This window comes from Sinohyriopsis cumingii, chromosome 4 (assembly GCF_028554795.1).
Source record: "Sinohyriopsis cumingii isolate HCF-2022 chromosome 4, ASM2855479v2, whole genome shotgun sequence".
Lineage (NCBI taxonomy): Eukaryota > Metazoa > Mollusca > Bivalvia > Unionida > Unionidae > Sinohyriopsis > Sinohyriopsis cumingii.
Genome location: NC_142964.1, coordinates 73335165 through 73359713, shown reverse-complemented (window position 1 = coordinate 73359713; position 24549 = coordinate 73335165). Strand labels below are relative to the sequence as shown.

General features: G+C 38.6%; 1 protein-coding gene across 4 annotated transcripts in view; it reads left to right on the top strand.

The window, feature by feature from the left end:
• The window catches only part of LOC149801444 (dehydrogenase/reductase SDR family member 1-like), an 86345-nt gene extending 64348 nt beyond the window's left edge, over positions 1 to 21997 (top strand). For 3 of the 4 annotated variants that reach the window (XM_089955576.1, XM_089955573.1, XM_089955574.1), the window contains one exon: positions 20805 to 21997. In XM_089955576.1, coding sequence (XP_089811702.1) covers positions 20810 to 21775 — 966 coding nt within the window. In that variant the 5' untranslated portion in view covers positions 20805 to 20809 and the 3' untranslated portion in view covers positions 21776 to 21997. Of the gene's footprint in view, positions 1 to 3962; positions 4116 to 20804 lie in introns of those variants that run through there. The other variant, XM_089955577.1, reaches the window with a different exon arrangement.
• The last annotated feature ends 2552 nt before the right edge of the window (positions 21998 to 24549 follow it).

Here is a 24549-nt window from a genome sequence, read left to right as displayed (position 1 = left end):
ACACTATTTGAAAATTCCGGCTAGAAAACCGTGTAGTAATTTTTTCCTTCACGTCCGCGCTTTGACTTTAAGAACCGGGGAAGTTTCCAGTCTACCCATCCATTGTTAACTCATCCTCCTACCAAGATGTGCTCCAAACTAGCTAAGCTAAACGAAGCCTACGTGAATTTGCATAGGGTCAGACACAGTCTGATACCGAAGCCAGAAGAGATAGAAAATGTGAGAATGCTAAAAGTCACTGAAGCCCTGAAAGAAGAGCTATTCAAGAAGGAGAAAGAAGAATGGATGGAGAAGTACAGACTTCATAAACAGCAGAGAGAGCAGCAACAGCAGCAGCATGAACCTGACAGAGGCTTTGTCAACAGTTGTATCGACACCAAAGAGTTCTTCTTCTCTTTTCCGAAGAAGCAGACCTTATCCTGTGAGAAAGCCTGTCGTCAGAGGAGGTCGCCATCTTATAACCTAAGCGACCGCCATAGCTTCAAGTTCCAAAAAAAAAATATTCAAGGCTACCCCATACTCTCGAAAAGAAATAACATTCCATTGCCTATGATATGTTAGTCAGTTAGAAGAAAAAATACAGAAGTGAGTCTATCAGCACATGATTTCTTTATCTTGGTTAGAAAGTGCGACTCTAAGTCCTTCGTTTCCGTCGCTTATCAAAATTTTAAAAATAGTAATGTTCTGTAAAAAAGTGAGTGAGTGTTTCTTTTAGGTTTGTGCGTTTTTGTTTTTTTTTTTGTTGGTGATAATATGGATAATGTAAGTTCGGGTACAACGAAATTAAAAGAATTAGGCCCAGAACTCGGTGTGGAGGGAAGAAATATACGCAACAGTAGCGGGAGCAAGAAATGCAGACCTAGCCAGTTAGCACTCCACCCACCTCGAGAACACAAATAACATCTAGTCAACATCCGACTATACCTAACAAACAACCTGCCCCGGAAAGAGTGGTGGCAAAGGAAAAACCCACAAGTTGGAGCTATAAATAGATAGTGGGATTTCATAGGAATTTCAGCTGATTATAGATACATAGGTATTTATCCACGATCGTCACAGAAGTTGATATTGTGAGTAGTTACTAATTTTATCCATTTTATAGTGTGTGTGTGTGTGTGTGTGTGTGTGTGTGTGTGTGTGTGTGTATTGGTCTCTGTTTGTCCCTATAAAACTCACTTTATCCCTATCAGATACACTCTACCTACCTACCTACAGTAGCGCGTATTCAGGTCAGCCACTTGCAACACTGTTGCCATTTATCCCCTAGTGTTCAGTACAGTGACGTCACTGACGCTGGAAATTTTGAGACTATAAATATCGACTTGGGGATTTCCACATTTTGTAGCTATACATATATACTAGAATTCATAAACAGGAACGTCACTCAAGCTGAGGCTATAAAAAGATAGTGGGATTTTCTAAAGGAAAAACCCACAAGTTGGAGCTATAAATAGATAGTGGGATTTCATAGGAATTTCAGCTGATTATAGATACATAGGTATTTATCCACGATCGTCACAGAAGTTGATATTGTAAGTAGTTACTAATTTTATCCATTTTAGTCTAAACCATTGTAACTTAATTTTCGGGGATATGTTTATTTTCCTTTAAATTCTGGGACAATTTCGTCATTTTAACGTTACTTTTAGTCACATCCATTTTGTCGTTGAGCATTTCCTTGATTATAGCTATTTATAGCATCATTACAATTATGCAAATTTTTGAACACCCCAGCAAGATTTCAGGTCTTGGTAATGCTTTATATATAAATCCCACGCTTGTACTAGTGTATGTATGTTTCTGTCTCTGTTGTGTTTGACCCTCTACCATCATTGTCCCTAGATAGTCCCACCATGTTCAATTCCCCTTGACGCTATACAGATCCACCATGTTCAATTTCCATATGTTAAATTCCCTTGAGGCTATATCCCCCAGGGGTTTCCGTAATGTTAAATTTCCCATTGTCCCTAGATAGTCCCACGATCTATTCCCCATGTTAAATTTCCCATTGTCCCTAGACAGTCCCACGATCTATTCCCCATGTTAAATTCCCATTGTCCCTAGACAGACCCACACTATAGTCCCCTGTTCCATTCCCCTTGTCCCTAGACAAGCCCAAACTCTATTCCCCCCTGTTAATTTCCCTTGTCGCTAGACAGACCCACGATTTATTCCCATGTTAAATTCCCCTTGTACGTAAAGTGACCCACGATTTATTCCCATGTTAAATTCCCCTTGTACGTAAAGTGACCCACGATTTATTCCCATGTTAAATTCCCCTTGTCGGTAAAAGTGACCCACGATTTATTCCCATGTTAATTCCCATTGTACGTAAAGTGGCCCACGATTTTTCGCCATGTTAAATTTCCATTGTACGTAAAGTGGCCCGGTGGGGGGGGGGTCTGTAATGCTAATTCCCATTGTACGTAAAGTGGCCCACTTCACTACTAATGTCTGCAGTGTGGCAGTTTATAGTGATGTCTAACTCTCGGGCATCATGCCGCAGACACGCAGCATTATGTCCCACCCAGTGACATTATTCTGGCACCAGGCCAACCAGTCCTAACACTAACTTCTTAATGCTTAGTGCCAAGTGAGGGAGCTGCTAGTACCATTTTAATAAGTCTTTGGTATGACTCGCCCGGTGTTCGAACCCGCGACCTCCCGCATCCGAGGCGAAGATGAGTTAGACCGAAGGTTCATTGATCAGAAAGAAGGGTTCAATAATCTGAAGATACCTTAGTCCGGACCATTACAAATGTATTCGAAATAAGGAATATATTCTAACCAATTAATCCATTTTCAATTACTTTCGGCCCAAAGAACCTTCGGACTTGTAAAACCACTTTTCAGATGTTTTCGGACTGATGACCCTTCGAATTATTGGACCCTTGTTGCCAGAACATTCGGACGAACAAGCCTTCCAACTTGTGAACACGTGAATATTTTCCTTCGAAGTAACGAACCCTCGGATCAGTCAACTACTGGACTACTGAGCCCTCTATTCTTCGAACTTGCGAACCTTTGGACTAGAACTTTATGCCAAAATGTTCGGAAAATAGAGCTCTTGTACAAAATAGATCGGACTTGTGAAACTTTGGACAAATAAACTTTCGGAACATCGAACAATTGTCTCACGGACGACTATATAATACGAAGTTTGGGTGGCTTTGTGGGTTTAGCGCCATTTTCAGCACATGATAGGCTATACATTGCACCCTGTATATTCGGCGGAGAAAGAACCCTGGAAAACCCCGAGAAGAACTACCAAACCACCGGAAGCTACTGGCATGCTTTCTTACATATCCGCGATGGCCTGACCGAGACTCAAACCCACGCAAACAGAAATGTTAGTGATATGTGTAGTCAAGAGCCTTAGGCCACTCGGTCACCGGGTTCAGCGAGAAATGCGGAAAAATGAAGGAGTAGACAGAATTAGGTATTTACACTTGTTGAAGCAATAAAAGAGGTTATTCATACAGTAAACAAGGTTACACGTTGGAGACATTTGGAGATGTTGGAGCACTTATCTCGAGCTCATTTATTTTTCAAAAAGAGATGGAAAAATAAACAAATAGAAGTTAAACTTAAGTGTACCTTTAAAAGCAACCTTAAGATTTTTTAAAAATCTGGCAATATTCACGGAATAAGGTTATTGATATTAGTGAATGCTAATGGTTTTCAATTGATAGGTACATGTAGTGGTCAGTGCAGATTTTGTTCAGTCTTTGCTGTTTGACCATGTTCATTTCGAACTCTATAATGCTGAGTTTTGCTTTCGCTCTTGAGTTGTAAATTTATTCTGTTATTTTATTATTTGGAGATTAATTGCACAACATCTAAAACATGTAATGGTTGTTTAAAAAAGAACGGTGCAGTTGTTTTGCCCATTCCTCCTGTTTTCCTAGCTACCAAAATATTTCTGTCCAAGCCTTCCTTAGGTCACACGACAGTTATCGAGGCATCAGGGGGTAGGCTCGAATAACAGAACTTCTAATCAACGATATCTCACCTGAGTCAGTAACGTTTTGTATCATCGTCATAAAACTCGGCCGTACACTGTAATTGAAGTTTGTATCAGATCACATTGTCTGGCCCGATCAAAGGAAGTTGCGGTAAGTTTCGTATACATACATACATACATACATACATACATACATACATACATATTCCTATTGTTCGCTAAAATGGGGTATTATAACGAGGGTTTATAGCAAAAGTCACACGGGTCATGTATGCGCATTTACTCATTTTAAATTAAATATAAATTGTTCTCTTAAAATTTAACACTAATTTTCTTTAACCAAAGTCTGTTCAACCCCGATTATTGAATGTTTTGTACCTTAACTGTCTTTATCGATCGCTATAGGTTTTTTTACAATGGTGGCCATGAACTAAACTTGGGTCAAGAAAAGGGCACGTCGAGTGGAATCAACACTCAGTATAGGGTAGTTCGAATTTGTTTAGCAATATGCGTAGCTTTCATTGTGACATCAGACCAGGCGACATTCGATCTGGATTGTACTGGATCACACCGTTACGTTCATTTCGCCCAAAAATGTATACGTACTTTAACATTGATTTTGTTGTATGCACTTCTCGGGGCATCTAAATAATGACCTTCGAAAGCAATATGCATGTATAAGAATCCAAATGAAGTGTATACTTGCCAATTCAAGGTAGAATAAAATTCCTTTAGAAGTGATCTAGAGGTACATATAAGTTATCTTTATAACTTGGAGTAATGGGTTTTTAAAAATCAATTTTAGTGATGCTATTTAATGTATTGTTAGAAATATATATAATTCAGTCATCATTGGTGTTATTACGTTGTCATCCATTCATTCATGTGTTAGTATTACCTTCAACCTAATGCATATCTGATATTCACAAAATACGACCATTAAGAGCAGAGTTGGAAAATCATTTATTCTTCTTCTGAAAACAACAACAGATTACGAATACCCCAAACTCCACTGATCCAGCGCGCACTTGAATCATTTGGGTTCATATTTATCGTTTATTGAAATGCGAGACTCGAGACCGGGCACTACGAAAACTGGTGTACCTGGAGTAAAACTGAGACGTAGCAATATCTTTTTCTGAGGAAGCAAATATGAAGACTGCCTAGTACATATGTTTGACAACGAATGTGCATATCATTAGAACTAAGCAAGCAAAAAGATAATTTCAGCTTGTTTGCACAGAATGGTCCAATGTCTACCAATCGTAGATTTTATATTTTATCATTGTCAATGGCGAATGAAGTCATAAAAAAAAGCTCAACAGAAAAGTACATGTCAGATTATTCACACAATCTCGTTTGTTTCGTTGCAAGAACAATATCGGCAGGTATTATATTAGTCTCATAGCAGACAGATAAGTAAATAACAATGTTTCTTTGTTATTTTAGCTCTACTGGGCATAAACAAAAGAGTCTGATGGTGTAACCTGTTGTATTTCTTCCAATGTCCGTCCGTCCGTCTGTTAGCACAAGTTTGTTATCGCTGCTCTTCCAAAACTACTTGGACGATTGCCATCTTGAAAATCTTTTTATCATTACTCGTCCGAAAAGGTTCATCTACATGAAATTTTCACCAAAAGACTTCATATGACGTATAGTTGAATCTAGTATGGCATTAGAGCTATATATCTCAATCATTTTGTTTGTGCTCATCCTTCTCCTCCTCCCGCTCCTCGTCCAACTCATCGACGCAAATTCTTATTACCTGAATACTTCTTGTGGTGTCTAGTTCATCTTAAACACAAATTAAAATCTGGTGGCTAATTTGAAAATCGTATCCCTCAAGATTATCTGAGATGATTTCAACATTCAGTAGTTAAAAAGAAGAAACGGTCTCAACTCGAATTCCTGGAAATTCTTTAAGGACAGGAGAGCGTCAATAAAATAATCAGAATGTTACAGAGGATTCAGCAATAAGAACAAGTCTATCGCCTTGTTTACGTACATGCATGCAATTATCAGAATATGGAGATAGATACATTAGTGTTGGAATCTAAACCAAAAGGTATCAGTGACAAATGAAATGATTTAAATGAATGCAATAGAAACGTATGCCAGTATGTAACTGGTGGCAGGCATGCCATTATAATATGTACTTTGTCATTCACGATTGGTTTTTTTAAAATTTAAATAGAGTAGGCATAGGTAGCAGGTACTTCTAGTAATTACCCTCTGACTCTTATCGTTTGATTTGAGTAATTCAGTCCTAATCTCCGTTTCAGGTTAAACTCAGGGACGTCATTTCAACTTTTTCGCGGGGGGGGGGGGGGGCGGACTTGATGGGGCGAGGGCAAAACTTGACGTTTCAGGTTAAACTCAGGGACGTCATTTCAACTTTTTCGCGGGGGGTGAGGGGTAAAACTTGAGGGGGGGGGGGGGGCAAAACTTGACGGGTTGTTAATTTTCATGTACAGGCTACAGAAATTTTACAGCACATGCAAATTCAGTGACGTCCCTGGTTAAAATAGTACACGTATTCAGTGTACGATGGATACCTTTGTTTACAAATCCACTTAATGCGCCTAATAAAACATTTTAAAGTGGTCTTAGCCCAACGAAACAAAAAGTGTTGTTGGTGTCTAATTCACAGCAAACTGTATTTCAAGCAGATCTGAACTCCCGTTATACGTTGTAACCGCATTAGAAACAATCAATACTGAATTCGTCCATACATGTAAAGTATATTTTCAAAATTATAATACCTGGCATTTAAATGCAACATTTATTTGAACAGTTAAACTAAATTGACATCAGCGATCTACACTTGTATGCCAAATTAGAATATATAAAGTTACATGTGAAAAATACTAGAAATCCGAAGTCAAACTTTATAGGTATATTGATTAACAATTAAAATTCTTCCCTTAGTAAGTCACTATATGTTGCCGACACATGTATACATTTTCAGATCTACATAGCAACATGTACTAGCATGTAGATTACGGGTGTTGTTCATCAAGCGCGTCCTAGCTATGATAAACAGAGCTCGTGAGATAAGTACACGTTGCAGAGTGTTAACATAAACCGTTATGCGTGTGTTGTATGTACTCGCTTTTTTAAGACGAGACCAACTGCAAACAACATAGACCCATATCATAGTACGCCGGCAGATCAAGATTTATATTCTTTGACGTATTGATTAGTCCTAAGAAAATACACAGACCAAGATATGCCGGCGTATGATGCACCAGCAGATCTGGGTCTGCTCAATTTGCAGATGCACTCGACTTACCAGCATGTAAAACGGAAATCCGATCTATTTGATTATAATCCAAACTTCATCTACAGGGAATGTTGTGGTTTGAGATATGTAGGTGTATTTTATAAAAATACAGGAATGGTAGTATCAACACTGGATCGTGTGAGCACATGTGCAAAGCACAATGCTGTACATAACCAACAGAGCGGTCGGAAATATGCATTAATCGATACCGGTATGTACACAATCCAGCGCGTTAGATTAGCGTCCAGAGTACAGCCACTCCCTATTTTGTGGTACTGGATATGCACCAGTGCTGAATGAAATGCGAACATAACTGCATAAGTATTGTAGTTTGTAATCTGGTCTAGATCTTGCAATAAACTGTCTAATACCAACACAAGCTTCTGTTTTTTCTCTAACTTCTCTATCCTTCCTATAAATTGTTCTGACACTGACATTACAATCTCCTCCAAGATCACAAAGTCATTAATCTTGCGTCTTGTACTTATAACAATATCGTTCCGCAATGCACACGCACCAGCCAGCCAGCACTACGGCTGAAGACCATAAGCAGGTGCCGAAAGATTTAAAATTTCTGATGGCTGCATTGCCATTAGCTTATTCATGGGTACCCAGAACGTGACCGTAGACGGTCGATTAAGAAACTTCACACAGGGCAGTGATATCTGATTTTAATGAGATTGCTGTTCTTGTCAGATCATTACTCCATTTTACGGCGTCAACAGCTAAACGCTAACCCCGCGTGATCTTTATTACTTAACAGGCTACTTTAGGGAACTATTTACAATGCCAGCAAATTTACCTGCTCAATTTCCCCACTCCGTCGAATGAGCGTGTCCTCACACTAAAACTGCAAAGTTTTCAGATTTTTTAAACTCTAAAAAACGTGTTCTTCATGACTAGATGTTTTAAAAGAAAAAATGTTGCAAGTAAAGTCATTTTTGAGCCCAATCAAATAATTCAAGAGTTCTAAATGCTTGTCACACAATGTACATCCAGCCGATTATTTCAAGTAAGTCCTATTTAGTTGAATGTTTTTAACTTTTAGTGCTTCATTTAATTCCCATAACTGTCTCGTACGAATTTTGGAATCAAAGTTTCTCTTTAATTTGTATATTCTTTCTACCAGCCCTGTCGTCGTCTTTGACGTCCACTCTGGGTCGTTGGTACTGGGTGTTCAGACGCACTACTTTCCATAATGCAAGGCCAATGTAGATTCCTAATTCTTAATGGATCATCGTGGTTGTCGTAGCTAGCATTGCTTTCATATCACCATCAATTTGAAGTACATCCCCATTATCGTGATTATCTAGAGGTTAACATGATCTCATTCTGTCCAGTGAATCACTTGAGGGTTGCCCCTATATCCACACTTTACTCGGTAGGTTACATCACTTAGTTGGTTAACAACTTGAAATGGTCCACTCCACCAAGTCTGCTGTTTATTTGGCAGTCCTGTTTTTCTTTGTGGAATGTAACCCCAAATCAAATCGCCAGTTTGAAATGTTCCTATTTTAATCAATTGTCGTAGAATCTCTTCTGGCTCAGCATACTCTGGTTTAAGTGATTCCTCGTAAATTGAGAAGCTAAACACATTGTCTCAGAAAGGTTTTCAACCTACCCAGCATCAAGAAGTTTGGAGTAAAATTTGTGGACTCACGGGCAGCAGCGCGATAAGCCCTTGTTAAATATGGCAAGTGTTCATTATATTTTTCCAGATGTTTATTTACATATGCATGGCGAGCGTTCTGTTCTATCTTTCAACCATTCAATCGCTCTGTGGGTGGTAAACAGTTGCCCTTGTCTTTTCGACTTCCAATAATCTACAAATTTCTTGGAAAATGTCAGATTCAAATTCTATCTCTTTATCCGAATGAAAATGACGGGTCACGCCAAATCTGCAGATTATCTCTTCAACAAGTACACTGGCTACGGCTATGACACCGTGAGTAAGCAATGCAAATGCCTCTGTCCATCCAATAAAATAGTCTTCAATTACTAGTATTTATTTCCAAGTGAAGTTTCTGGTACCAATGCTATTCTATCCATCGGACATACTGACTTTCAGAGTTACATTGGAGCTCTTTTTTTTTATTGACTATTTCCTTGCATATACTGCACAATTTCTAACACCATGATGTAATCCAACCCAGTAATATCTTTGCCTGATTTTATTAAGAATTGTTTAAATCCCGTGGTGGCGTCCAGTGTTATTGCCATGGGAAAGTTTTAATGCACATTGCCTGAGTTTATAGGGGACAATTGCTTTATGACGTCAAGCTTTATTATCACCAGTTTGGTATCTTCGACACGTAAGTCTCACTCGGCCCATAAACTTTTAACTTCATTGCTTTGGCCTGATAACTCATTTCAGCATGGTCGTATATCATGCGTCACCCTCTCTCTAACTATGGACAGGTCGTTATCGCCGCACTGAGACTCCAACAGCCTTGATACCGTATCTGCAGAGATATCTGTAGCATGGTTGTCATTTTTCGAACACAACGTACTCACAGCAACTGTTTGTAGCATGTTTTCTCAACGTCGTTTTCAACATTCGTTTGTCTCCCGCTGTGTCGGCATGGCTATGTTTATAATGCATTCGCATTTTATGTGATTCAAGCTTGGTCGGTGTAGGATTTCAAAGTCGTACTGAGCCAATATCTCAAGTCACCTGGTCAGTTGACCTTCTGGGTTTTAACGTCATAAGCCAACGAAATCCACCGTGATCATTCCAAACAGGAAATCGTTTCCCATTCAAATATAACAAGTATTTCTTTCCGCGTCACACACTAGAATCGTTTAATTTTGACAGTATCCTACTTCTACATACCACGACGTTTTCGCGACCCTCATGAACCTGGGAAATTACTGCACCTATTCCATTTTCACTAGCATCAGTATCAAAAATAAATTGTTTTATCATGACAGAGTGTGTCAGTATTGGTGCTGTATGTTAACTTCGCTTTTAGCATTTCAAACGCTTCCTCGCATTCCTTAGTCTACTTAAACGCTCTTCATGACTCTGTAAATGGATGTAAACAACTAGCGATTGGCGAAAAGTCTTTTATGAATCTCCTATTGCAGGAGCAAAGCCCAAGGAAGCTGAGAAGTTCACATTCGTTGGTAAGGTCCAAGATTTCGCTGCCTCGATTTTGTTTCAGGGTCGATTTTAATTCCCTCTTCAGACACGATATGCCCTAAGAATGTCAATTCTTGTGCAAACATGTTAAACTTGCATGGTTTAATTTTAAGGCCTGCCTGTTGTAATCGAGTGAAAATTTCGACGAGCTACGTGATCGAAAAGTTTACCGAAAATAATTTCCACTGCAAATCTGGCAAAACTGTCTCCATCAGTCTTTCAGGGGTGGAACTTGAATTGCATAGTCCAAAAGGCATTACATGAAACCTATACAATCCATTCGGTGTTATATAAGCTGTTTTCGGTTTGTCTTGCTGTTCCATTTCTACTTGCCATTAGGTCACCGGAGAGTCGAGAGAAACGACATTGTTGACTCGGTTTCAGACAGCATAATTGCAAGAAACGGACTTTCATGGTCAGTGAAGGGATTAACGCATGCATCCACGATATACATTGACAACACAATTTGGCCAGCAGCAACACATTATTGGTGTTGCTCTTACAGGTTAATATTACCGTGTGTCTTACCCCGAAAATATTTTTGCGAACATATTTGAAAACCCAGATATGTCACTGATGGAATTGCACGCGAACATCTCATTGAGTTTCCATGAAGTTGCTGCAGACCCAGTAAAACTCCAAGGTAAAAGTTAGTGTTGGCGCCAAGAATTACCGCTGCATGTGTACTTTTAATATCCTGCATTATCTGATGAGACTTTGTAAAACATCGCAAAAGGGCCAACAGGCTTAGCATAATCGCTGCTGTATCTGATGAGTCCGATAACCGTCGTGGCAATTTCAGCGTTGTCAAGATGTGCTTCGTTTTCGTTCCATCGATGGGAACAAGGAACGCAGCTGAATAACGCCATAATGCCATTATTGACAAATCTCGAAAAACGACAGAGTAATCATTATCGTCAGTCTGCATCTGTATTTAATCAGTTTCTAAGAAGACCTTATACGGAAGATGCAATCTAAAGGTATCCCACACTAGTAAATCCTGTTTTAGTTGATCAGTAGCTTCAGTCGGATACAAGAGTAATGCTGAAAACCTCGGGTACTGAAATCTACTAACACATGTCAAATGCGTGATAGGGTATATCTTTGAACTGGGCCGTTGCTTAAACAGTATTGGTTTCGTCTAATACATTTTGGGAGACAACCGTAATTCGCTTCCCACTGTCAAATTTACAATAGCTGAATCAACTATAGGTTGGTGAGCGCCTTCATTAATGATTTTAATAACCTGTCTGGAGTTGTAGATGTAGATGGAAGTGTATCTGTTTGTGGAAGCGTAACAGCTTTTGATGGTGCTCAAGTCACAAATCGCTGTAGTACTTATTGAATTGATTGAACCGCCTGCAATCCTAGTTTTTTTCAAACGATCTGCAGCAACGGTTTAGATACTATCAACGACTCGCATTGCAACTTGTTTAGCGATAAGTTCAGCGCACGAAGAAGGGCCGCAAACACCGTTGGTACGTCTGAAAACAATCTGCAAACAACATCGTCAAGACCAGTTCCGTAATATGTCATATAAACAATTTTTTTTTTTAGTTGACAACATACTGGTATAACACGTCCACGCACAACTGCCATTGTATTAAAATACCAGGTCGAAATATAACAGTTGTATTTTCAGGGTCTTCCCTCGCAGGTGTTACATATGTTCTGGTCCACACCGCGAAATGAATATATCTCAACCGGCCATTATTACATTGAATATGCTCATCCGCCGCGGAGTAATCGATATCAGATCATCAGTGGCCTCAATCCGGTGTAATCCTAAATAGTATATAATTCTGCGACTCTAGCGTTGTTGCGGCTGAGGCTTCATAACTACCACTCATGGCGCCACAATCAAGATTAACCTGAGTCGTTTCGGGGGAATGGTCTTGGTAATGTCTGGCTCGAAATTATAAATGGTATGATCGGATTCTACGTGCAACCTTCGTTGGTCTGCGGAAATATCATTAATATTTTCAGGTCAGCCAAGAACTGTTCTAAGCGACGATTGTGCAGTATCAAACTATCTTGGAGATTCGATCGAGTTGACAGACTTGAGTGTGTGATGGTGTTCGCGTACGAAAAGTTTCGAGTCTTTACAGGTCATGAATGTGATCATCCGTAGGATATATTATTGATTGAAACTCGTATGTGCCTGTGGAAAGTCTAACAACGTTCGAGGTCGCGCAATTTTCTGATGAAAACTCTAACGAGTTATTAGCGGGGAATCTCCCAAATGGTCGTGATCGATTATTAGGCCAGCTGAGATAAACGCGCAACGATGCTAGTGTGCGGAATTGTTTCATTGTGTTGTTGGTCTTGTTTTGGTGCAGAAGGTCTTTGTTGTTGTTGCTCATATGCACGCCCTTGTTATAGCCTGTTCGTTTCTTCCTGTTCTCTTAGCAGTTCGGCATATTCTTGTTTTTACTGCACATGTATACGTTTTTGTTACTGTGTGGGTGATACGTGTTATTATTTCTCTTGTGATACACGTCTTTGTTCTATTTCTTCTTGTCGTTCTTTCCGTATGGATGCAGGAAGTCTGGCTCGGGTAGGTGTTGCCCGTGGAGGTAGAAGCGTAGATAATTGGAGATGATACATGTCTTGGTTCATTTCTATTCACGTGAGTGCAGGCGGTTTTGCCAGTGGAGGTACAGTTAAATCTTCTCGTCCGATTGATACACGTTGTTTTCCCCGTGTTTCCTTTTTGAGAGATGTGAAAAATTTGCACGAAGGTTCACGTTCGTATAGTAGTAGAGGTTCGTATGATGGTTTGATTCGGGTTCAGGTTTGTTTGATGATTCGGGTTTGCGTAGAAGTGAGTGAGGTTGTTTGCTGATTCTTTTCTTATCTACTTCCTGTATATATTCTACAAAAATTGCATCCGCTTTGTCAGCGTCAACTTCTTTACTTTAAACGCATCAAGTATTATATCATAACAATCACACATCGAGTCACGGGATTGTTTAAACCCAGCAACTTACATGTATAACTATTTGATCCACAATCTTTTATATTCGACTATTTGTTTCATCAGGAGCTGTTCCTTTGTGGGATAACTTAATTGCGCCATTTATAGGTCTTTCAAAGATCAATTGACGACATGATTCAGTAAAATGTTACTGTGATGTTTTCTGGATTGACTGATACATGGCAAGTGGTGGGGGAAGAAGGTTCTTAAGTGCCGCTCTGACGTTTTCGTTAAATTCCTGTATGCCTCTTTGGAATCTCTATATGTTGTGCTGACAACCGTTATATGGTTCCGGTTGTCCTGAGAATGGGACCTGGTTCTTCTGTTCGCACCATTTCCGCGTTGGATTTCGTAACTTTACCTCTTCGCTTCAACCTCTTTTGTTGGTTTGCTCAGAAGTGCAAACGTTCGTTCATAGCTCTTTTTGATGTCTTCCCGTGCAGTCTGTCTTGACTGTAACATATCTTTTGCACGTTTGAGGCAGGCTATAAAGTATAAATCAGTTCCTGATATTCAGTGGCAGCTTTACGGTGGCCTCGTTCCCCATACTCTGCTCAGGTATCACTGGCAGACTTTGGTGTTATATTTACCATAATCGTTAAAATTGCGATGTCCAAAATGACTCGATATTTTCCGGACGTTTTCGTCCAGTCAGTATTGAGGAAGCTATGACGGCAAAGATATTCCGCAGATCATCCCACGAGTGGTCATCGGAACACCAGATCCAATGAATGTTTGAGAGGCCATGCGCGTCAGTAACACGAAATATCATCAATATGTTGCAGTTCTCTCAATTCATTTTAGCCATGTGTGCGTTTCGCTGTGTTACATAGATCATGTCGGTGTCGGCCTCAGGACAATATTCTTGCGTTCCTGTCTTGATTTTCAAGCATTACATCGTCGTACAGGACAAGATTATTTTCATTCGGATCAAATTCGTTAACTGTATCAGCTTCATCGACTTTGGAAAAAAACAATGGTGGGCGCTTTGCCTATTGCCGACGACTGAAGTGCTTCCATATTATCCCCGAGCACATCATAACATGGTTGGTCGTCCGCTAATGGCGCAATCGCATACAGCCTATCCCACGTTAACCATCCCCTTTTTAGGCTCAACACCAGTTACGTTTTCCCTTATCCGTCTATGATTACCGCGAGAACTTAGTTTGGAAACATGTCACCGTGCTTGGGTGGTCTTGGCTCTGTATAGGTGGAGACGTCAGTGACGATAAAAGCGGATTTTTTTTCTTTTGTAATGCCATGTTAAATATTCATATTATTTAAATACCTATTTCAATACCTATTAAAACCTCGTAGTCGTAAAAGCAATCGTGGGCTTCATACGGCAGCGAGGTGATGCTACTGCTGCGTTAACAAAGCTACCGGGAACATTAGGATCAATGCCTGGAAGAACAGGACATTCCTGGATACTGTGGGACTAGAATTCTTGGATTTTCATTGGAGATAAAGCATATTGATATAATGAATCTAGTCACTGAGCGGTCTTTCTCTGCAACATACATCAGTCCTTGAGATTATTGGAAAGGTGATGCTGCCGTTGCAATTTAGCGAACGGGACCAAGTCACCCACGAAGTTGTTTGAGTATGGTTAGCCAGACAAGCGTTGTGAAAAAAATTACTTACCTCACCAAGAAAGAATTCCCATGGATGGTTTGATGTAAAAACGCCCAACGAAGTTCATCAGGCTAATCATTTGTTTCTACATCACGAGCGGGTTGGCGGGCGCACATCCATTGTAGACGGTGCTCTTGGATTCAAGAAAGCTGAGCCGTTGACGTCAAAAGATTATTGTATATGCCCTGAAACGCATTTAGTGAGAATTTCTCAGAAACGTACCTGCTTTGTTAACAAAATATAAGGTGCGGTTCGTATTGAACATTTGAACATACAACGCAACCAGGTTGTTGTGGAACGATTGAACTGTACACTTGCGTAACGGTTATTCGAACATCAGTGAGCGCAAGAATTGTTAATGAGGTCTCGGCTTCAGATCATCTAGCAATCATGCGAGTGGGCAACAATTATAATCTCAGAATGGATTGATACTTTGAGGCAACCAGCACGTTACCATTTGGCGTTGACCAATGCCTCCTAGTAAAGCATTTGTGAGAAACGTTTTGCAAGTCATTTTTGCTGATACAGAACTAATGCCAATGTATATTTTACTGCGCTGGCGCATCAATCATAAGTTGAGTTACTTTCGCGTGGTGCTCATACACGTAAGTGATGATTTCGTAGAGGAATATCTATCACTTGGTATCGAGCGGCGATACACTCATTTGGTACAACAATATACACCGATGCGATGTTGCTTTGACCGGATAAATTTGGCTTCGTGTGCGAGTTCGATTCACTCACGAAAACATTGCATAAACAAATTATATTTGAGATCTTTCGCGACAACAACCTGGAAACGCGCTTCCGTTTTTTTAAATGTTTTTCCTCGAATCAATCACAGTCGAGCACATTTTAGGTTGCAGTCCCACCTATTCTCAGATTCGATTTGTCGCTCATTCTTCGTTTAATTGCCCTACTATTTTCTTATGGGTATTACTACAAAGTAGATGATCTTTCAGATACTCACTGGTATCGAATTCATTTACGAGACTTGGTTCAGCAATTCCCCTATAAGTCAAAGGTTGTGACATGAATTAGCAGACAATCTGTTCAACATCTTGATGATATCACCGTACCTCGGCGTAATCTTTTCATGATAGAATTTATACATGAAGAGCTTCGACATGTCTAACACAGATGCACCAACATTGATTGACTTTGTCATATTCAAACTTTCTTTTTTGCTGTGGACGGCTAAGATTCTGTCGTGAAATATCTACGCGACTGAAATGCCAGGTCCGCAATTAATCAGTCAAATTTGTCTTGCAAATTGTACCTAAAAAGATCAATACAGATACGCTACTGCAAGTTTTCCATCGTTTTGCTAAATACGGCGTTATTCAATAGCTCTTAAGAGACTTTTTCAAATCTGTTATTGGTCTTTGTGCGCCGATCCATATTCATCGGTATATACGGCAACATCTAGTCACGGTGCGAAATCCGTGCACCCAATGTATTCACAGCACACGCTTTGCGGGCCGTAAATACACCTGCAGTTTTCGTACTTCGACTATATGTTTGTTTTTATTCCAAAGATTATATGCATTCAGTAAACTTGCGTTTGGATTCGTCCACAATTCTACTCTGACATGGGGACAGTCGCCCACGAGGCACCACCTGCGCATTTGGAGCTAGCGGAGAATCATTATAGGTGTGATCAAGCTCGTTTAGATACTCCAGATCAATTTCAAAAAGTTATCCATGGTTTTGGTTGCCAAATTATTATATTGCAAATATTGGTTATAATTAGAACACAAGCAAACATACAAAATTTAATTTCTACCATCTTTATCAAGCATTTCAGCAAAGCAGTTCTTATATTCGTTTCCCTATAATGTCTACACTTCTCGCATGTGATAGTTCTTAAATTTCCTCTTTTATGCTTTCGCACAGTTAACATTTTCAGCCCCAAAAGGAACCAATTATTTTTTAAATGATTGAATGAGTTCTGTATTTTTGTTACCATAACATTAAAGGCTGTTTACTGATTGTATCATAATGTTGTAGAAAGGAACCATATTAATTATCTGGCATGCTTAAACATTTATTCATTGTCGCACACCCGTGTTCTTCAAAATTATCTCCATCAGGATCTAATAGGGGTTTGGTAACTATCATCAAAGCATGGCATTGTAAACGCGTATCTTAGGATCAAAGATTATTTATTTATTTGTTTGTTTATTTATTTATTTATTTATTTATTTATTTATTTATTTATTTATTATTATTATTATTATTATTATTATTATTATTACTACTACTACTACTACTACTACTGTTGTTGTTTTTGTTCTTGTTATTTTGAGGAACATCTAAAAACATTATTTGGTTAGTCATCTGCTCTAATTCTAGCATATATTTTTTTCTTTATTTTTTATACGTGTATATTCGTAATAAGCTTTTATAATAAGCTTCAATTCACTCTGATGAAATTGCATTTGCAATTATGGAAGATAATATAGCTATATTAAAAGAGAAACAGGTGTAAACACGGTGGCAATTGTAAACCGTATACAAGCACAGAACTCAATTTCATGGCCTGATGGTACTATTGACGCACTTTTTTATTCTAAATATCCGCAACATACAGAGATGATCTTGCGAAATAAGATCAAATGGAGATAAATCATTATGGAGATAAACATCTTAATTCGTGTAGAATTGCCGCACTCAGAATTTCGAATGGCAAATGTGGAGCAGATAAAAGCATCGGAAAATATAATTGTAGTCAAGATAGTTCGGCTACTACGATATATTTTACGTTTTAGCTGATCAAGCGGTTTATAATTACCTATCGCCATTTGATGTTGAAGATAGAGTAGAATTAATACATATACCAATAATAATCTGGATTGGATACCTCAATAGATATGATCACATGGGCATGACGGACAATTTAAATGTTATTCCGATAGATAAGTACATACGGGACAAAAACAAAGGACCCTATTTTTTCGAATCATTTACAACGTTATTTGCACAAGACAAAAATATATAACAAACACTTGTTTGATAGGATCGTTTGAAGAGGTTATCCTCCTTTTAAATAATGTATATTTTGACGTGGCAATAGAAATGAAAGTCAGTGTTGCAAGACGGGGAAATAGCTTTTTTAGTTTTGGTAGAAATTCGGAATTCTAGCCTCGGTTTGATAGAGATTGTACGTTTGCCAAAAACCCCGCTTTAAAGATGCTTCGAATAAACCATCTGAATTACTTGAAGATTTCACGTTTCAGTGTAATGCTTTTAAAGCATTATGCAGAAGTTAAAGAACCAGCATAAAAAATGATTATAAGTATGTACTCACACATACATTATACAAAACAGTGACTAAAGCCGCCTGCGCCTATTGTAAATACAAGCGTCTCCTGTTCATTTTGGCGTACATAATTTTCTTAGTTTTTCAATGCGACATAAGAAGTTGAACATTTACAAGATGAGAAAACTATGATTATCCATCATGAAATCTTAGACAATGTACTATCAGAGGAAGATGTGAGAATGACAGTCACATCTGAAAAACGGAAAAGTCCCCTGGAATAGTTGCTTGATTGAGTTGTAGTTTTTCTTTATGGCTTTTTTTATTTTGTAAAGTGCACCGGTCATATTATTACTTAAATTCGTACTCGATTGTTCAGTACATTATTTGATATTTTCCACAAAACTGGTCATAGCTATTATACCTTCAATTATGGCGATATACTTGCAACTACAACGGCAATCGTTTGTTGCATATTCTAAGCAAGTTATTTCCAACTGTTATGAAGAACCGGTTACATGCCTGGGTTGCAATCGTTTGTTGCATATTCTAAGCAAGTTATTTCCAACTGTTATGAAGAACCGGTTACATGCCTGGGTTGCAATGGATGAATTTCTGGGAGCAAGGCAGACTTTATTCAAATCTGGATATATACATCAATTTGCAATATGTTCGTACAATACACACAAGGAAAGAACAAGGGAGATTTTCTGCTGCTTTGATCAATTTGTAAAGGCTATTAATCGAATAGATAGAAATATTATACCATAAAGTTTTAGCTTATCATGTAAGTACCAAAAAGGTCTGAATGAGAGTTAGATCTAATAATTGTTCAAGCAATGTTATTGACAAAAACAACATGTAAATGACACAGGAAAATCGGCCATGTGGTGGCAAACAAAGCATGTTACGGCGCCATTCTAAACTCGTCGGCTGGACATTATTGTCTGTGTATGGGGATCGTTACACAAGTACGAAAGAGATGAGCCGCTCATTGCACACGTTTGTTTCGTTGAACAAAACTGTAATGCCCTGATTTATTTGTCACAACTTTACTACAGCCTTTCATAAAAAGGTTATATTTGGCAACTGTATGTTGCACTCACTAAAACATCTCCACACCAAGCAGAATGCTTATCTTGCATATAATCCTTGATAAAGTGAACAAAACACAAGAAGACCAGAGCTTGCATGTCGCCCTACAATCAAAACAATGATGAAAAACGTGTGTCCTTGACTTCAAGGTCAAAAGTACGGGCAAGTATGTTGCAGAATCAATTGTCTTACCTTCATAATGATTTATCCAATGTATGAACAAATTCTTCGTGTTCCTTTGGAACTATAAGCAGATGAAAAACTAACCAAAATCATAACGCACATGTTGTGTGACTTGGAACCCAAGGTAAATGTGGAAAGTGGGCATGATGAGTGGGCATTAAATATTGGGTTAGATTAATAATGATTCATGATAGATGTGATGAGAATTCTCCAAGGGGTTTAGGAAATCTATGCAAATTAAAAATTGTAAAAATCAAACCTTAATTATTAGGAAAAGTTACTGCTATGTCTTGCTTTCAAATAGCAAGGGCTCGAAAATAAAAATTGAATAACGTACTGCAGGATAAATATCAAATCACACTGACCTGTTTTATTTGATATTTGTGGTACTAACTGAGGCACATCTACATGCAAAGTTGCATTACTCTGAGACTAACATTGTCAGACGAGCGGACCCAAACAAACGAATATTTTCTGTAATTCAAGTAGGCTTTTATTACAAGGATTTCATCTATGAAATATAAAAGTATTAAACATAAACATAACAAAAGCCACTTTATCCCTTGTTCCTTTTGGTCCCAGTCATTTTGCCTGATAATGGCTTAGACATTCGTTATATGACAGCGTTACAAAATGTACATAACTTAATAATCATCGCAAAAACAAAAAGGTGTAAGAGTAAACAGCACAGAAAAATTAAAACAATGGATTGCATACTTTTGGGATATCTTGACATAAGAACTAGAACTTTCAACAACTGTTGTGTAATTCAGCAGATTAAATCTGAAAACTTGATATAGGCAATGGAACTTTGAACCACCGCTGTAAAACCACCATAAAATGAGAGGGAAAAAGTTTCGTATAGAACTTTTTCCAGATATAGGCGAATTATCTCTGTAGCAAAAGTGAAATATACAAAAACTGTGGTGGACGTTTCCCTGAGAAACGCTTTTAGCTAACAAAGAAGCTAGCTTATTCTTCAGAAACATAAGGAAGAATGGCTGCGATATCACTGATAAAACATTGGATTAAAACTTGAAGCTCTAAAGTTTAATTACGAGTTTAAATGTGCCAGGTTTCTTCAAATTTGAGACATACTATCCTTGTGAAGTTATCTCATTAAGATGATATAGATATTGAATTTTCAATGCAGAAAGTTTGCATAAAAACTTGCATCACTTTTTAGTCACCCATACGCACATTTAGTCATACGCACATTTATATAACAAAAAGGTAACGATTGTTTTGTTATGTTGTTTCCAGAAAAGATGAATTCCAAACCTCTTGCCGGTCTGGTCTGCCTCGTAACAGGTGCCACGCGAGGTATTGGTAAAGGAATAGCCGTTCAGCTGGGCCAGAATGGAGCCACTGTATATATCACTGGACGAAACCTCGACACACCCAAAGGATCCGTAGGTGGATCCCTGAAAGATACCGCACAGATCATCGAATCCAGAGGAGGGCAGTGTATACCTGTGCAGTGTGACCATTCCAAAGACGAAGACGTTCAACGGTTATTTCAACAGATACAACGTGAGCAAGATGGTAGGTTGGACTTACTCGTCAACAACGCTTACTCTGGAGTAGGTGCCATTATGAAAAATTCAGGGATCAGCTTCTGGGAACAACCTCTATCCATGTGGGATGACGTGAATACCGTAGGTCTTAGAAATCATTATATCTGTAGCGTTCTTGCAGCTAAAATGATGGTCCCTCGTAAAATGGGACTTATCGTTAACATCTCATCCGCAGGAGGGTTGACGTATCTTTTTAACGTTCCTTATGGAATCGGTAAGGAAGCGTGCGATAGGATGGCTGCAGATTGTGCCGTCGAGCTCCGGAAAAATAATGTCGCTTTCGTAAGCCTTTGGCCGGGACCGGTGAAGACAGAAATGATCACTCAAGCTCTCTTTCAGGATGATAGAGATGAAACAAAAGCAAGAAGGGCTCTGTTTGAGACATGTGAATCTACAGAATTTGCTGGCATGTGCATAGTTGAGTTGTTGCGTGATCCCAACATAATGAAGAAATCTGGCAAAATCTTGCTGACGCATAGTCTGGGCAAAGAGTACCGCCTAAAAGATTTAGATGGATATACGCCATTTAACATTATACAGATGAACCGCATTTTTCAGAAGTTTCCCTTCTGGTTAAATTGGCTTGCATGGGTTATTCCTGATTCGTGGAGTATACCCACATGGGTGTTAGCGATGAAGGGAAATAAGATGTACTAGATCGATCATTTAATGCAGCGTAAGTAAATGTGTGTCCCAATGAGAGATTATATATTTTCATATGAGATGTTCAGGCTGCTTAATCTGAAAATCATATTGATCCCGAACAGGTCAAGTTCAGAGATATTATATATGCATTTACAAATGATTACGCTATTAGCACGAAGGACGAAATACCAATTAGAATTAAATGAAGGTATGAAATTAAAGTCCTTCTAAGTACATATATGTTGAAGTTTATGATTTGGAGAAAAGAAAAGTTTTATAATTCTCACGTCCACGTTTGCCATTCGTGTTCAAATAATCCTGAACTACGATAAAAGAAATCCTGAGAGCTATAGAAAGTAGATTTGGATCGGGGAAAAAAGAGAAATACGTCTTACAAATCAGCAAAACACGTATCTATTTGGTTTACCGATTGTTCAGACCTATAATGAATATCAGCCAGTTTCCTAGTCTCGCTGTATGCCAATGCTGAGAATGTGGTATTCCACGTGCAGGGAGTGAATATAACAAAGTTTAACCTATTAAGGGATTCTCTTTGCATAAATACGAAACATGTAAAAGTTTCGTCTTCAATCCGTTTCTTCACAACATTAAATTCTTTTTTTAAATGTCCCAAGTAAACAAACCAAGAACAAGAGCAATTCGGTGAAACATGTCCACTTACATTCTACTTGCTTGCAGGTTTGTAACATTCAGAAGGATGATTCTCTGTATTTTCCACCTATGAACGATTTACGATATATTTTCAATCGTACATGACGGGGCAGTTAGAAATAAGACCTGTAGGTTATACATCGCTTGAGCTTGAGTTTGAGCTTGAGCTTTGTGATGAACCAATAGCTAAAAACTTTACTTTTGCATTACCTGTTTTGACTGGTTCAAGTGTTTCCCAGTCTTCCTGTCAGGCTCTACCTGCTGTATTCTCTAAATATATTCTGACCACCGATTAATTATGCAGAAATATCTCCGCCCTAAATGGTTTTCTTTGCATTGGAGAACTGGAAACGCAGCATAATAGAACTTCATTGTGGAAATAAAGAAAAAAGAGAAAGAATAAGGGAAATATGCATGTAGTATTAGAAGATCGATTATTAATGAGTTTATTCAGTGCATTTTTATATCTAATTTTGTTAAATTTGTATTGAATAATATCGACTGAGACTGACATTTGATTATAGAAAACCAACTTGCATGTGCTTGATTGCCGTTTTTGTGACAGCGTGATGGGACTCTCCTTTAAATTCGTTTGATATTTTATTTTTTAAATTTTATATCAAATATTGTAAAATTCACCCTAATTACACATTTTGACCATGTTCAGCCAATTTGTAACATTAGGTAGCTTTTCAATTAGTTTTTTTAGTTTTTTTTTAAATTGTCAGCGACTATGAAATCATAATTGGGAATTTGGAATATCCATTTTGAATCGGAGATAAAGTAATTTAAAGAGAATATTTATTGTTTATATTTTGTGGCGTTCTGTCGTATTGGAGTGGGGTTCTCCCAATATAATTTAATTAAATTAAATTGAAAGTTCCACCCTGGCTCGTTAGGTTAGAAAGTTAAATTAGTGATGATGTAGATTTACAGCTCTGAGCCCCCAGTCAGCAATGCCGACGGTTAAATTATAGAGAACACGAAGATGAAATTCAATCAATAACAATTTAATAAATGTGATAATTTAAAACGATAACTTCCAATCACTCGTCTTTCCCTCGACCAAGTGACAGCCTAATTCATCCCGTGATTTACAGTGTGAGTTCGAGTTTCCCCCTGTCCTTGCATCTACTCATCTATTTCTCCCCGCTGATTCTTCCTTCTTTCCGTTCTTCTAACTCCTTCTTTGTCTCCGTTTCCTCTCTACTATCTCCTCCAGCTTCGCTCCAGACTTCAACTTCTCCTTTCTTCTCCTTTCCCTCTCTATTATCTCCTCCTCCAATTCCGCTCCCAGACTTCAACTCCACCTCTTCTCCTTCCCTCCTTTCCTCCGTCTCTCTATCCGAGACAACGGGACCAAACTTTAACTGGTCTGTCCCTCAAAGCTTCCTGTGAAGCTTTCTGTACTTAGAATTCCCGCTCTAAGATTTTCCCGCCAATAACGAATGGCTATTCGGAGTTACGCTAACCTCTTCTCTGGGTAATTTCTCTCAGCGAACTAACTTTTGCCGGAAAACGCAGGGATATCATTCTACCCAAATCAAGGTCTCCCCCCATCTCGATTCTGATTGGGTGGCGCTGTGCCCCTGTCCAATCGTCTTAGCGGCCAGTTCAACCTGTCTGTCTGTTTGCAGGGGAAAGAAGTTAGGACACTCCCACTTCTTCATGCAATTTCTTTTGATCTGGGAACATTTCGACACCTAGGTGATAATTGGCTATCGGGCGCCTCGCAACTCCGATGTCCGTTTTTTTTCGATTCTGGCCACAACAATCTTACGTAACTGATTAGTGCTAGCCTTCGGCAATGTTCGACATCAAACAATGACCCGTCAGAATTACCTTGATTATACATGTTTCAAACTGGGCTACTCTGGGTCGGGGTAAACATGACATCCCCCCCACGCTTGAGAATAAAATCGGGATTTTATTCCCTCAAAATTACTTCAAATGCAATGGCATTAATACACGAAATACAGAACAAAATTATCGCGACACTACACACTGAGTGCGAACATGAATATATATATATATATATATATATATATATATATATATATATATATATATATATATATATATATATATATACATATATATATATATATATATAT